General features: G+C 41.8%; 1 protein-coding gene across 5 annotated transcripts in view; it reads right to left on the bottom strand.

Annotated features, from left to right (window-relative positions):
* RUNDC3B (RUN domain containing 3B) overlaps positions 1–14,381 on the bottom strand; it is a 237,229-nt gene that overhangs the window by 75,276 nt on the left and 147,572 nt on the right. For all 5 annotated transcript variants that reach the window (XM_075587444.1, XM_075587445.1, XM_075587448.1 and 2 more), the window contains 2 exons: positions 12,901–12,990; positions 11,329–11,409 (listed from right to left, as the gene is read on the bottom strand). In XM_075587444.1, coding sequence (XP_075443559.1) covers positions 11,329–11,409; positions 12,901–12,990 — 171 coding nt within the window. The remainder of the gene's footprint in view (positions 1–11,328; positions 11,410–12,900; positions 12,991–14,381) is intronic.

Raw genomic sequence — 14,381 nt, 5'->3', positions numbered from 1 at the left:
GACAATCATTTTGTCTTCCCGTGCCGCGGTCACGTGGCCGCGCTCAGCCAATGGCAGGGCAGATATGCCCCGCAATGGTCAAACCCCCCATCATGGCCCGCCCCGCGCTCTCCCTAGATCTCCCCTACAGATTGCCAATCACGGCTGTAGTCTCTGCACGCACCGCCATGCTGCCAGGCACACGTGCAGCAGAGAGGACTGGGGCCGTAGACTTAGGATTTTATTCTTCGGATTCTTCTATAGAACTTCTAGTTTCATTTTGGCTCCTGAGGCAAAATGGGATCCAGTGAAATCATAAGAATTTGATGCTCTGTATTGAACCAGATCAAGCTCATCGGAGCTAGTACAGTGTAACATGGCTGCTATAGGGCTCTCATCTAAAAGATCCCTTACGACTTAGCACTACCCAGCAAATATGGCCTAAAGTGCACTGTACAATCAGGTGAAGAGGAAATAATACAAAATATATATTTACAAAATTACATACGAGCAGTATATAGTGTTACTTTAGTAATACTTGCAGGTGTAGAAACTTGTGAACATCAGTCCAATGGTGTAAAGCACAGGTGGCCAACTCCAGTCCTCAAAGGCCACCAACAGGTCAGGTTTTACGATATCCCTGCTCCAGCACAGATGGCTCAATCAGCGGCTTAGTCAACAACTGAACCACTGATTAAGCAACCTGTGCTGAAGCAGGGATAGCTGTAAAACGTGAACTTTTGGTGGCCCTTGACGACTGGAGTTGGCCACTCCTGGTGTAAAGAGTAGCAGTCCTGATGTAAAGAGTAGCACTCCTGAGTTCGATTCCAATGCAGTTTGGCCTAAAACATTGGTAATTAAATGACAAACTCTGTGGGGACCTTTCTCAAGGAGAGAAAGGTCCACTACGAAGAGGAAATAATGTGTTTGGGGTGCATCAGACATAGAGGATTAAGTAGTCAATAGTAATAAATTTCAGCCCGATATTCCCAATGTCACACTGTGAATGCCAGCACAAATCCAAGAACGCTGCTTCCTCGTGTCAGCAAAGAAATGAAGAGCACCATTAATCACCCCCCAACCTTGAATTTATTTGTTTATATCTGGTCATTCATTTCAACCCATCACCCCCCTCCCTGAATGTATGTGTTTATATCTGTATGTTTTGGGTTAGTATGTTTGAACCTTACATTTATTGTCTGACAATTATTAATCTGTATAATTGGGCAGTTTTATTGGGGGCCATGTGACTGTTTAGATGTAGAAGTTTGAAGTTAGTTTGTGAAGATGGGTTTTCCACCTCCGTGAATAATTCCACGGATTGGTTCTTGTTCCAATATCTATTCAGAGACAATAGAAAGCAGTCTGCATCATACAGTACAGGCATACCCCGGTTTAAGGACACTCACTTTAAGTACACTCGCGAGTAAGTACATATCGCTCAATAGGACAATGGCAGCTCACGCATGCGCCTGTCAGCATGTCCTGAACAGCAATACCGGCTCCCTACCTGTATCGAAGCTGTGCACAAGCGGGGTGACTATAGAGCCTGTTACAAATGTGTTATTTACATCAGTTATGCACGTATATGATGATTGCAGTACAGTACATGCATCAATAAGTGGGGGAAAGGTGGTGCTTCACTTTAAGTACATTTTCGCTTTACATACATGCTCCGGTCCCATTGCGTACGTTAATGCGGGGTATGCCTGTATAGTCTTTATAAGTATCCTCAGTTATGAGTAAAGAGCTGCAATTTCTGTTATCACTTTAAACATAGTTGTCAGCAGTTCTGATTTCAATACATACAGACAAAACATTAATACCTCATTCATGGACATCAGGACCTGCCCAAATATAGACTTGCCCCAATTTCAACCTTCTTGCTCTCCAGCTGTGAACTTATCAGTATGTTTGTTAAAACCTCATATGTCCTCACCTACATTCTCTCACCGTCTCATTATTTTTCTATGGACATTTTGTATTATGACCTTATTACATTTATCTGCTATTCCTACAGTTAACTATTTAGGTGCTAGTTATGCAGTTAGTGTGAATACAGACAATATGGTTGGTTAACCATACACAAACAATTGGTTAACTGAGAAAGAAATTCATAGGCAGCTTGAAAAAATTCAAGTAAATAAGGCACCTGGCCCCGATGGTATACATCGAATAGTTCTCAAGGAGTTATGTTCAGTAATAGCCAAACCATTACATTTAATATTGAAAGACTCAATTTCCACAGGCTCAGTACTACAAGATTGGCGTAAAGCAGATGTGGTGCCTATATTTAAAAATGGAGCTAGATCACTACCGAGGAATTACAGACCTGTAAGCCTGACTTCAATAGTGGAGAAACTACTGGAAGGTTTAATACGGGATAATATTCAGGAATACCTAATGGAAAACAAAATTATTACCAATAGTCAGCATGGATTTATGAAGGATAGATCTTGCCAAACTAACCTTATTTGTTTCTTTGACGAGGTAAGTAGAAATTTAAGTAGAAATTTAGACTAGGGTAATGCAGTTGATGTGGTCTACTTAGATTTTGCAAAGGCTTTTGATTCAGTTCCACACAAGAGGTTGGTGTACAAAATAAAGCACATTGGACTCAGGAATAATGTATGCACCTGGATTGAAAACTGGTTGAAGGATAGACAACAGAGGGTTGTCATAAATGGAACTTTATCAGGTTGGGCTAAGGTTGTGAGTGGAGAACCTCAGGGATCGGTACTGGGACCCCTGCTTTTTAACTTGTTTATTAATGACCTTGAGGTTGGCATCGAGAGCAAAGTCTCCATCTTTGCTGATGATACTAAATTGTGTAAGGTAGTAGAATCAGAGCAGGATGTAATTTCTCTCAAGAATGACTTGGAGGGACTGGAAACTTGGGCAGGTAAATGGCAGATAATCTTTAATATAGATACAGTAAATGTAAGGTTATGCATTTGGGATGCAAGAATAAAAAGGCGACTTACAAATTAAATGGGGATAAATTGGGGGAATCCTTGATGGAGAAGGATTTAGGAGTGCGTGTAGACAGCAGGCTTAGCAATAGTGCCCAAAGTCATGCAGTAGCAGCAAAGGCAAACAAGATCTTATCTTGCATTAAACGGGCAATGGATGGAAGGGAAGTAAACATAATTATGCCCCTTTACAAAGCATTAGTAAGAGCACACCTTGAATATGGAGTACAATTTTGGGCACCACTCCTTAAAAAAGACATTATGAACTATTCATCCCAAGGGCAGTACAAGGGACTCGGGGTCATCCCTTAAGGTCGGAGGAAAGAAGATTTTACCAGTAACTAAGGAAAGGGTTCTTTACAGTAAGGGCAGTTAAAATGTGGAATTCATTACCCATGGAGACTGTGATGGCAGATACAATAGATTTTTTTCAAAAAAAGGTTGGACATCTTTTTTAGAAAGGAAAGGTATACAGGGATATACCAAATAAGTAAACATGGGAAGGATGTTGATCCAGGGATTAATCCGATTGCCAATTCTTGGAGTCCGGAAGGAATTTATTTTTCCCCTTATGAGATATCATTGGATGGTATCTCACTGGGGTTTTTTGTTTGCCTTTCTCTGGATCAATAAGTAAGTATAGATCTAGGATAAAGTATCTGTTGACTAAATTTAGCATAGGTTGAACTTGATGGACGCGTGTCTTTTTTCAACCTCATCTACTATGTAACTATGGCTTCCCTGTTTAGGCATGAAATCCCCCCATCTTCAGTTTGGGGAAGCATAGTATTTAAATAGTTCCCATCTTAAAGTGAGCTTCTTTAAGTGGAGATTATTAAAGTTTGGCAGGAGTTAGACTGCAGTCTGCATCCTTAAGCAACTTCATCTACACAAGGATATTACTAGACAGTTTATGGTGAGCTCACTTCTCCACGCTCATATTACACACTTGTTAGCCTGCATCATTAATCTCCCCCCACTCTCCACGTCTTCCATCTTTCGCAGTCCCACTTGTTTGCACACACTAAATCACACCTTCCTCTCCCAACTATCCCATCCTCCAATTCCCTATGTGACCTCTTAACACACCCTGGCACTGCCTAATGTGGCACGCTTTCGAATGCAGCTAAATGGCACACACTTGTTGTTTGTGTACTGCACATGCCATCTGGAAACACTACAGCTTCATGTTAAGTATGACTTCAACCACCTCTCTGCTTTGGAACACTGTTACTCTACTCTCACCTATCTGCCTCTGCTCATTCACTTGTGTCAGAGATCTGGCTGATTGATTATTGCTAATTGAAAATGAGTATCTGCCAATTGTCACTTTGGATGCCGACACACCCAGCCATTAGGTTTCTGTGAAAGAATAGACCAGTTTGTGTGTCCCCAATAAGTATAAGGAGTTTACAAGTCAGTCCAATGTAGTGTTTCTAAAGTTATGACATACTGATACAGCGGCCGTTATTCGAACACATCTCGGCGCCAATTTTGACTTATCTGCTGTTCCCCACGCAGCATGAACGTGGCCAATCGCCCCAGGCACCCGCGCTTATCGCAGATGTTTTGTTTGAATTTCATGGATTCTGTTTCTTCGTTTGCAATAAAATGGATGAATTGTAATGTGTACAGTACTGTGCTACTGTGTCAATTTCATGTTTTTAAAAGCCAGAACACTACAATTCGTTTTTCTGCACTCGCCACACTCGCATCTTAGTGCGGGGAGGCTGGAATTCATCCCGCGGTTTCAAATCGGGATTCCGATGTACATGACGCGTGAAGTGTTCGAATAACGGCTGCTGCATCAGTATCATAAATGACCAAAGTAGGGTTTGTCTCAGTATAGCATTTATTCTGCTTCAAGAAAGGAAATCGTGGGAAAGGAAAAAAACGATAACAAAAAAAATACATGAGAGCACTCAAACCTATACAGTATTCATCACTTCCTCATTAATATTATAATTTCAATATTTCACTGGAATTTCTTCTATTAGACACTAATTGGTTGTTTATATTCTGGGCTCTTCGCCGTCTGATCCAAGCAAAATATATTTCCATACCGAGCTTGCTTTTTACCTGCCTTGTGTGTGTGAATATATATATATATATATTCACACACACACACAGATATTCATTATGTGGCAGTCAATGCTCGCCTATCCACAACTTTCACTTTTGCCTCCAGCCCAAACTCCCACACACTCACTCCTAAATCCTCCTTCCCAATTTTCCCATCCCCAACAGTCATCTCTCACACTGAGCCATCAAATCCATCTGCTTCTTATATCCCAACCACATCACCAAAAATACTCCCTGTCCTACTCACTCTTCCTCTCCTTACTATTAAGCACTATTACTCCTACTCGGAGGCGACATGTTCCCCTAATAATGGCCCTACCCACATACCAATCCTTCCACGTCCCACACGCTACCCAAGGTCTCCTCACCACGCACTGCCAAACACTCCAACCTCATCTACAGTAGAGGCAACTCTTATTCTAACAAAAACCAGTGGCAATTCCCCAAAAGACCCATGAAACACCCAGGTACATTCTGAATACATGCCTTAAACTTTCCTTAAACTAGCCCCAGCATTTCTGCATTGATTAATGGCCAATCAGATTAACAGCGGGGCTCCCTGGCAGTCCCATTCAAACTGAATTGGACTGCCAGGGATCCCTGCTGTGTTAATCCTATGGGTCGTTAGTCAATGCAGAAATGCCTTAAACGTGCCTCAAACTAGCCCAGAACATACCCAGCACATACCCAGCACATACCCAGCACATACCCAGAATGTAACCCGGCTAGTTTACAGCAAATGTTAGAATAAACGTTGCCTCTATTGTACATTTCACTTCTCTCTTCCCTTTTCCTGTGCCCTATGGCACGGGAGGGCAATCTTTTTCCCCTGCACCCCCCCTGCTGGCTGTCCCTCCCTTCTTACCTTGGCTCCGGCGTCATGATGTCACATTGCCATGGCGACTTGTCTCCAGAAGCCGCCAGAGCCAAGGTAAGTGAAGTTTACATTTAATTTAAATGCTTTTGGGAAGTGCGTGGGGCCTCTGTGACCGCCGCAGAGAATCTCGTGCCCACCCCCCCCCCCAAGTTTGCGCACCCCTGCCCTATGGAACACACAATCTGTCTGCTACAAACTTACAGCAATATACATCTTCTTCCTTTCAATATTCTAGCTATTACAGAAACCTGGCTTACCCCCTCAGACACGGCCTCTCCTGCTGCACTCTCCTACAGTGGTCTTTCCATTAGCCACACCCCCAGACCAGGGGATAGACAGGGCAGAGGAGTTGGCATATAACATTCCCCAATTTCTTGACAAGTTTGCCCACTTCCTCTTTTCTGACGCCTACGGTCATCTTGGGAGACTAACTTACCTTATAAATATATAAATCTTAGCGTCTCCTCAGATATTACCCATAACTTGTGGTCCCGGCGGACCTATGCTAGATAGCACTACTAGTACTGAGCTATTTGCTTGCTTACTGGGCCATTTGTGCTGAACCTATTTTGAATTGTGCAGAGCTACTAAATACACATCCTTGGTCTGCTGAGACCACAAGTTATGGGTAATATCTGAGGAGACGCTAAGATTTATATTATAGGCAATTTGTGACCAGGAGAAATTTCTTTGTGGCGTCTATATGTATATACCCATTATACCCATGTGAACCTGCTATTGTTTACTCCGTTCCACGCACATATACCCAGGATACCTGGTCTGATATTCAAGCACAGCATAATCTGCTGAGACCATGTACCCATATAGGAGACTCATGTTATGTTGATTGACATATTCCTTAAATCTATTAAAGCTGCAGTTCAGTCAATATCCTGCATGTGTGTTTTTTTTAATAAATCAGTTCTGTAGTAAGAAAAAATACTTTTAGCATTTTCTGTTTTAAAAAAAAACAACTTTGAAAGACCAATTTTCTTGTATTCTATTTTAACAGCCATTTGCTAAGGCACTGCCCCTTCATGTCCTGTCACAAGCCCTGGCACACCCCTTTGTCAGCCCTGCCCTCCCTCTAGCACATGTCAGTGTAGAATTGCTCATGAATATTCATGAGCTTCCACTGACAGACAAGCATAATATAAACAGATCCCTTCACTAATTATGTCACCAAATTTCGACCTATCAATACATGGTGAACGAATTGAGCTGCAGCTATACAGTTCTTTAGGTAATTAGAGATTGCACACATAAAACTATTGAAGTAAAAAATAAAATAAAAAATAAAAGACTGAACTGCAGCTTTAAGGTTTGCCTCTGATATCTTACAGTGGGGGGATATATTCATACACCTATCTGTATGTATGGTATCAGGCAATTGTGTGCAAGGTATTTGGAACAGTATGCTTATGGTTCTATTACACTGTGTTGTGAATGGCTACAGTGTATCCAGCTACTACAGTATGTAACTTTACACTCTATACAGACAGACAATATAGCTACATATTTAAGCACATTCATTGGGAATCAAATAAGGTCATAACTAAGAGTATATTTGATAGCTATATTAATAGCATATCCAGTAAAATATATCTATATACTCCGTGTACCTACCTTATTTTGAGATGTCTCAGTAGATATAAGTTACCTCACCATAGACACATTATTTAATGTGTTATAAGTTATAAACTTGGTATTTGGAACTTATATTCTACCCAACTCCTGAAGGGATTTTAAATAATATACACTGTAAATAAAGGCGCATAGTCACTTATTATTTTAATGTAATAAAGTTTTATTATTTTATTTTAACTGGGTTCCTGATTTAGCTTCAATATTAAGCCATTACATATATTGAGAATATGCACGGACTATTTGTCCAGATGATACCTGATAAACAAACATAGAGTGCAACCAGTGGAGGAATCTTTTGGATCCTCTTTTTGATCCACCTTGTACTCTGTATACCCGTCCTCATGCACCATGTCATGTTAAACAAAGCACATACATAGAATTGAAGGAAGAGCGGTTATTTCTATCACATATCCCACCTACTTCACAGGTAAGATTGAGTCCATCAGAGAGGACATCTCTTTTTGTCATGTTCCACATGGAACACCCACTTCCCGTCGCACACCTAAATCCACCTTTAGCTAATTTTCTCACCATACAACCTTCCCCCATGATCCTATTTCTTCACATCTTCTCTGCTCCCTCTGTGGCACACTAAGCCCCACCCTAACTCACAGTTTTAACCTCTCATTTTCCTTCAAACCTGCACTCATCAAGCCCATTCTAAAGAATCACTCTTCACCCAACCTCCCTTTCAAACTACCGTCCTCTCTCTCTCTTCTTCCCCTTGCATCCAAGCTACGCAGGTGGCTTGTATACAAATCGCTTGACTCACTTTCTCTTCCCCAACTCCCTGCAATCAGTTTCCACTCTCTACACTCCGAGAGCACTAACAACAGTGGTAATTTCTCCTTACTAATTCTCCTAGAGCTCTCTGCTGCCTTCGGCATGGTTGATCTCCCCATTCTCCTACACCCCCTACATACCATTAGCCTCTGTGACGCAGTCCTCTCTTGGTTAAAGTCCTAAGTATTCAACCACTCTTTTAGAAAAAGCCCCGTCTTTGGCTATCTGCTCTTCTCATTCAATAGCTCTTCTCTCAGTAAACCAATACAATCTTTTGGTTTTCAGTATCATCTCTATGCTGATGACACCAAAATCTATTTCTCCTCCCCTGACGTCTCCCCCGCTCTATTGTCCCGTGTCACCAACTTTCTATCCACAATCTCCTCCTGGATGTCCCACCATTACATGAAGCTTAACATGTCCAAAACAGAATGAATAATATTTCCCCCTTCCACGGTCACCCATAAACCCAAACTCTCCCTCCCTGCAATACCACAATCCCATCAACACACCAAACCCGGTGCCTAGAGGTCATCTTTGTCTCTGTGCTCTACTTCATTCCTCACGTTCAGCCCACCCTAAATCCTGACACCTCCACAATATTGCTAGGTAGGACACACCCTCTAACTCATGATGCAACTAAAATCCTAATTCACTCACTTATCCTGTCCCGCTTTTACTACTGCAACCTTCTCCTACTTATTCCCCTCATCCGCCTATCCCAACTTCAATCCATCCAAAATTCTGTCGCCAGGCTCATCTACCTCACTCACCGCTCTGCTTCTGCTGTGCCATTGTGCAAATTCCTACACTGGCTTCCTACAGTATATCCTCTAGAATAAAATTGAAAACCCTAGCTCTGACTCACAAAGGTCTCAACAACGCTGCCCCCCCCCCTTACCTCATCCCCAAATATATCTGTAAATGCCCCCTCTGCTCTGCCCATGACATCCGCCTCTCCTGCCTTATTGTCTCCAAGGCTTCTCCCGTGCTGCCTCTCCTTCCTCTGGAATTCCCTACCACGCACCATCAGATTATCCCACAGCATTCAGACATTTAAAAACTCTCTGAAAACGCGTCTTTTCCAGGAAGCCTGTTTGGCATACCCTAACATTCAGCACCACCCACCAACTCTATTGGGACCAGCTGTGTGTCTGGACCAAACTCCACACTAACACCCTCACCCCCAAACCTTGATGGGATCAGCTGTGCGGCTCAACCATACTCCACCCCACAACGAGCAGCCACTCCACCTTTTGTTTCAACATTGCCCCTTATTCCCTCTAGATTGTAAGATTTCATGAGCAGCGCCCTTATTACCTTCTGTATCTGTTTGCACTCGTCTTTCCTTATTTGTATGCCATTCTATTTATGGAATGGATGTCACACTGCACCCCTAATGTACCGCGCTGCGGAATATGGTGGAGTTTTACAAATAAACGATAAGAATATTTAATTTATTTTTACATGTACATTGCATGCCCATACACATTGCCAACGTTAGAAGATGACATTTAAAAATGCATGCAACCTGCCAGCATGCTTGGAATCTTGGTTTTGTTTGGCTGCCCATTGACCTCTACACCACGGTAAAGCCAACAGGAGAGGCCATCCACACATTAGGGGTTTATTGAATCTGTACTTCAGTGGACAGGTAGAGAGGGCCAGGTGTTATAATATTTGGGGAGAGCCACATGTTTTTGTGGGTACTCGTGCTTCATACTCTAGTGCAGGGGTGGCCAACTCCAGTCCTCAAGAGCCACAAAGAGGTCAGGTTTGAAGGATGTCCTGCTTCAAAACAGGTAGTCAACGACTAAACCACTGATTGAGCAACTTGTGCTGAAGCAGGGATATCATCAAAACCTGACCTGTTGGTGGCCCCTGCTGAAGTATATCTAGTTTTTAAAACTTGTTAGGCGTCACCTTTAAAGCAGTAGTACCATTTAGGTGATTCATGTTATTGCCTCTTTTCCTCAATTAGCCATGAACCCTTAAAAACAGCAGGTTATGGTGTTTGAGGTTTACTATTGTGCTTTTTGCAGCGAGACTTTTCATGATGAAATTTGCAAAAAAACAAAACAAAAAGAGAGAGCGAGAATAGTAGAAAAAGTGTTGCCCAGCTGAGTGCTTTCACGTTACTGAAACTGGAATGGCACCTGTCTTCCCTTTATTTGATGCGCAGAGAAGGGCACTGTCAAATCAATGTGTTACAGGCCAACTCTGCAGTAAAACAGGGGTAACCTTTTAAGAATGCTTTGAAAAACTTACAGTATGGTTAAGATAATCTCGTACCATTTATTTCCTTGTGCTGAATTATTCCAGTTTTTGCAATCTGTTCTGGCTGGAAAATTCAATTACAATGTCCCTGCCTTGAACATTGCATTTCAAATCAGTGCAAAGCCTCAATAGAAATTTCTCTAGCCCTTATGATTTAAATATCTGAACGCAGTAAGTAATCAGAGGAAGCAAGACACATGAAACGCACAATTTTGTTTCAATCTACTGTATTACATCAGGTTGCATTACATCAAAATGAAACTATTTGAAAATATTCTTTTTCATATACTTGCACATATACCCTCACATATGAAATCTAAGACGTGGTGGATTTTTTTCAGTATGCTTGCATTTCTAGTTTGTAAGTAACCATTGCGGATTTGTGGTGTCATTTTCAGATACCAAGTGTTTGAGTTCTATTACAAATGACGTCTGTTCTATAAATTTCCTCTCCTAGTTTGTTACGTTACGGATTATTCCCTCTGGTTGCTGAAGTGGATCAAGAAGAGAGTCCAAAATCAGTGTGATCTTGTTACGCTTTATCCTGACGGCCTCAGATACTGAAGATTAGATTTGGAAGGACACCACTTCATGCCAGGAATTTTACCTGCAATCTTACACCGGTAACAATTGGCAGTTTTATATGAAAGTAAAAATAATGAAATTAAAGTCCAGTGAGTGCAAAGGCCAGGATGAAAATGTAACACTTACCTCTGCGTAAACTTCAGATAAGGAGTGTAGTCTATGACAGCTGGGAAGTTCCCATCCAATCCCTCTCCTTTAAGGCAGAAACTATAGGGGAAGATACTGTAGATCATCAATAGGCACAGTAAAGAAGCATCAGCCGCACGTTTTGCATTCTGACTTGCTGAGTACAACTGTTTCCCTGCTCATTAACTCAAAATTCAATGACCTCCAGTCGTCTTCCTTATTCCAAAATACTGTCTTGTAAAGAAACGCAGATTCTATCAAATAAAAACAGCAAAACCGACAGGACCAATGTCCATGTTTCCCCAAGCAGTGCTCTGCCATAAGATACCTTCCAGTGCCATAAGAATTTACAGCCTGTACCCTTGAACTAAAGGTGACTTGTAGCATAGCACTGCTTAATATATATGGCCCAAAGTGAACTGTAAATACCCATGTTAACTATAGACCATGCATTCCAAATTTGCACTATATGCTCATTCCGGGCACTGGTAACTATACTAAAATATATTTATTATCTCAAGTGACTTGAGATGTAGAATGCCCAGGGTGGTATTATTTACCAGAATACACATTAAAAGTGGGTGATTGCAGGGAACTGCATCTTCTTCAGGATCCTCTTTGTTGATCTTTAAAACACAATATCCTGTAACATACAGTAACATAGGTAACACTTGTATAATTTTGTACATATAGAGTTAATCTTAATGATGCAGAGATTTTTTGGAACACAATATGTCCTGGTATGTTGCTACCATTGCATGTTTTGACCACACCCAGCAGCACTCCTGATAGTATTGTGAAGGTAAAAAGGTTGAGATTAGCTATCAAAGAGGCATTATTCTCACGTTACCATTATTAGCGTCAATTTATCAAGGTAGTTTGCTCCAGTTTTACCCCAATTTAATCAGCTTGTGATTTGGAGGAATGTCAATAGGAGTTACATAACACAAAATGTACCAAACTGTGCACACATCGCGTCTTCTCCATTTGTTTTGCATTAAAAATCCACCAGATGTGGGGTTACGATAAATATTCCTCCTTGAATAACTGACTTGATGCAGAATATTATGGTGCAGTCCATCAAAAACGTTTCTGTGCATTTGTACATAGAAGCCATAGTATGTTGCTACACAATGTAACACTGAGCTATTAACTGCTGGTATAAGCAGTGCCCCCTCCAGAACTGAACAGGTTACTTGACCTTTTAATGCATTGCTACATAAAAACTATAGTATATATTGGGTGAGCTTGCCATAAAAGTATGCATTCTACACCTTTCTATGCAGGTCTACAGGAAACCCAATAAAATCGTTCCGTTTCCACGAAGTAACACATTTGCTGTCTGCTGGTGCAATGCAGATGGTCGGATTCGTAAAGAAAAATCTCATTTGAAACATGTTGAATGTTTTGGTAGCAAACTGATTTATTGTGGCTGTGTCCCAAGAGTTATCTGGGCGATTTCAACTTTAAATGTGATCTTTTTGACTAATGTAAATGAGTGCTCTCTTCGCATGATCAGTTCCAGAGGGGCTCTGCAAAGTATGATGCATATGTGCCAAGTGGCTTAAATACCTAAAATCAATGGCGTTGAGTCCAAGCAGCATACCAGCGAGCATGTTCGCTTCTTCACCCAAGACAATAGCTCCATCTTCATAAAACCGTCTGTGGGGAATAAAATAGCTTTCAGCTCAACTGTCAATACAGCATCAGGTCTGTGATACATTATCAGGACATGACCACCACGTCAAAATCCCCAACTGTGACTGCTACTGAATTTTTAAACCTATCTGTATGTGAACGTGCATTATGCGAAATGTTTTATGATCATGGCTGGCACATGGGGAATATATTTACACAAAGCGGTTGTTGAAGCATAGCCAACTGTGAATGCAATCTTATGATTTAGACAGGATATAAACGGCCAGATATTTACTTGTATTAGAATACCAATCACCTAGCTCTAGGCTATTCCTCAGCTCCGTCACACCTGATACCCTGTTTAAACTCACAAACGCACGTCCTTGGCACTTGAATTTACTCCTCTGAATGAGTCAGAAGGAATCTTACTCTTGTGCTGATTTTCTAAACGGCGAATTCGCCTTTATTTTTTTTAATTTCATTTTAATCTTTGTCCTTGCCAAAGCCAAACACGAATTCTCACTAATCAATTTACAAATCCAACATATGCCGTTGTCTCTGTTAATCTCCCTCCACCTCTCTCTTCGTTCATTCACTTCCCCGCAATCCTTTGCTGATCATTTTGAAGTCAAGTTGGATATTACCCCTAGATATTTGCCTTCTGTACCTTCCTCCTTTACACTACATCTGCCCAGAACTCCTCCTTCCACTCTTGACTTTAATCATCCGTTATGGAAGTGGCTGTTTACTGGTTACTCATGTCCACTCTACCAATTGCCTCAAATCTCATCACCAAATCTCATGCTCCTACCCTAGCCCCTACTCTTACCCATATCTTCAACTCTTTATGGTCTTCTGGCACTTTCCTTTTATCCTACATCCATTCAGTTGTCACAGCAATTTTGAAAAATGACACGTTTTGCCCTACTTGCCTTAGTAACTAGCGCCCTGCCTCTTTCTTTCCAACTCCTTGAATATCTGGTCATTTCATATGCTCCACTGCATAAATGCCCATGTCCTCCTAGACCAGGGGTCGGCAACTTGTGGCTCCCGAGCCTCATGTGGCTCTTTCCGCTCCTACTTGTGGCTCTCTGCAGATCCCCAGCTGCTGCATCTCAACCTCACTATCCTGGTGGTGGCTGCGGGGGGGAAGGGGGCCTGGCCAGCACTGGTCAGGCCACTTGTTGCCGCCGGACCCGGCTCCTCCCCAACTGTTTGCCTGCTTCTCTCCTTTCATGGCGGCGTGAGCCAACGTGACAAGAGACATAGGTTAACACAGATACCCAGCAAGCTCAAACTCCCACACCCACCACAAAGTGAATATATATTTATGTCAACCAGAGAGCTACTGAGCGTGGCAATTGTATATAACAAGAGACAGGGGGTGCCCAATGCTGCATCCAATTGACAAAACA

The sequence above is a fragment of the Ascaphus truei genome, chromosome 2 (genome assembly GCF_040206685.1).
Source record: "Ascaphus truei isolate aAscTru1 chromosome 2, aAscTru1.hap1, whole genome shotgun sequence".
Taxonomy (NCBI): domain Eukaryota; kingdom Metazoa; phylum Chordata; class Amphibia; order Anura; family Ascaphidae; genus Ascaphus; species Ascaphus truei.
The sequence above is the reverse complement of the archived record's forward strand: the minus strand, read 5'-3'. Positions and strand labels throughout refer to the sequence as shown.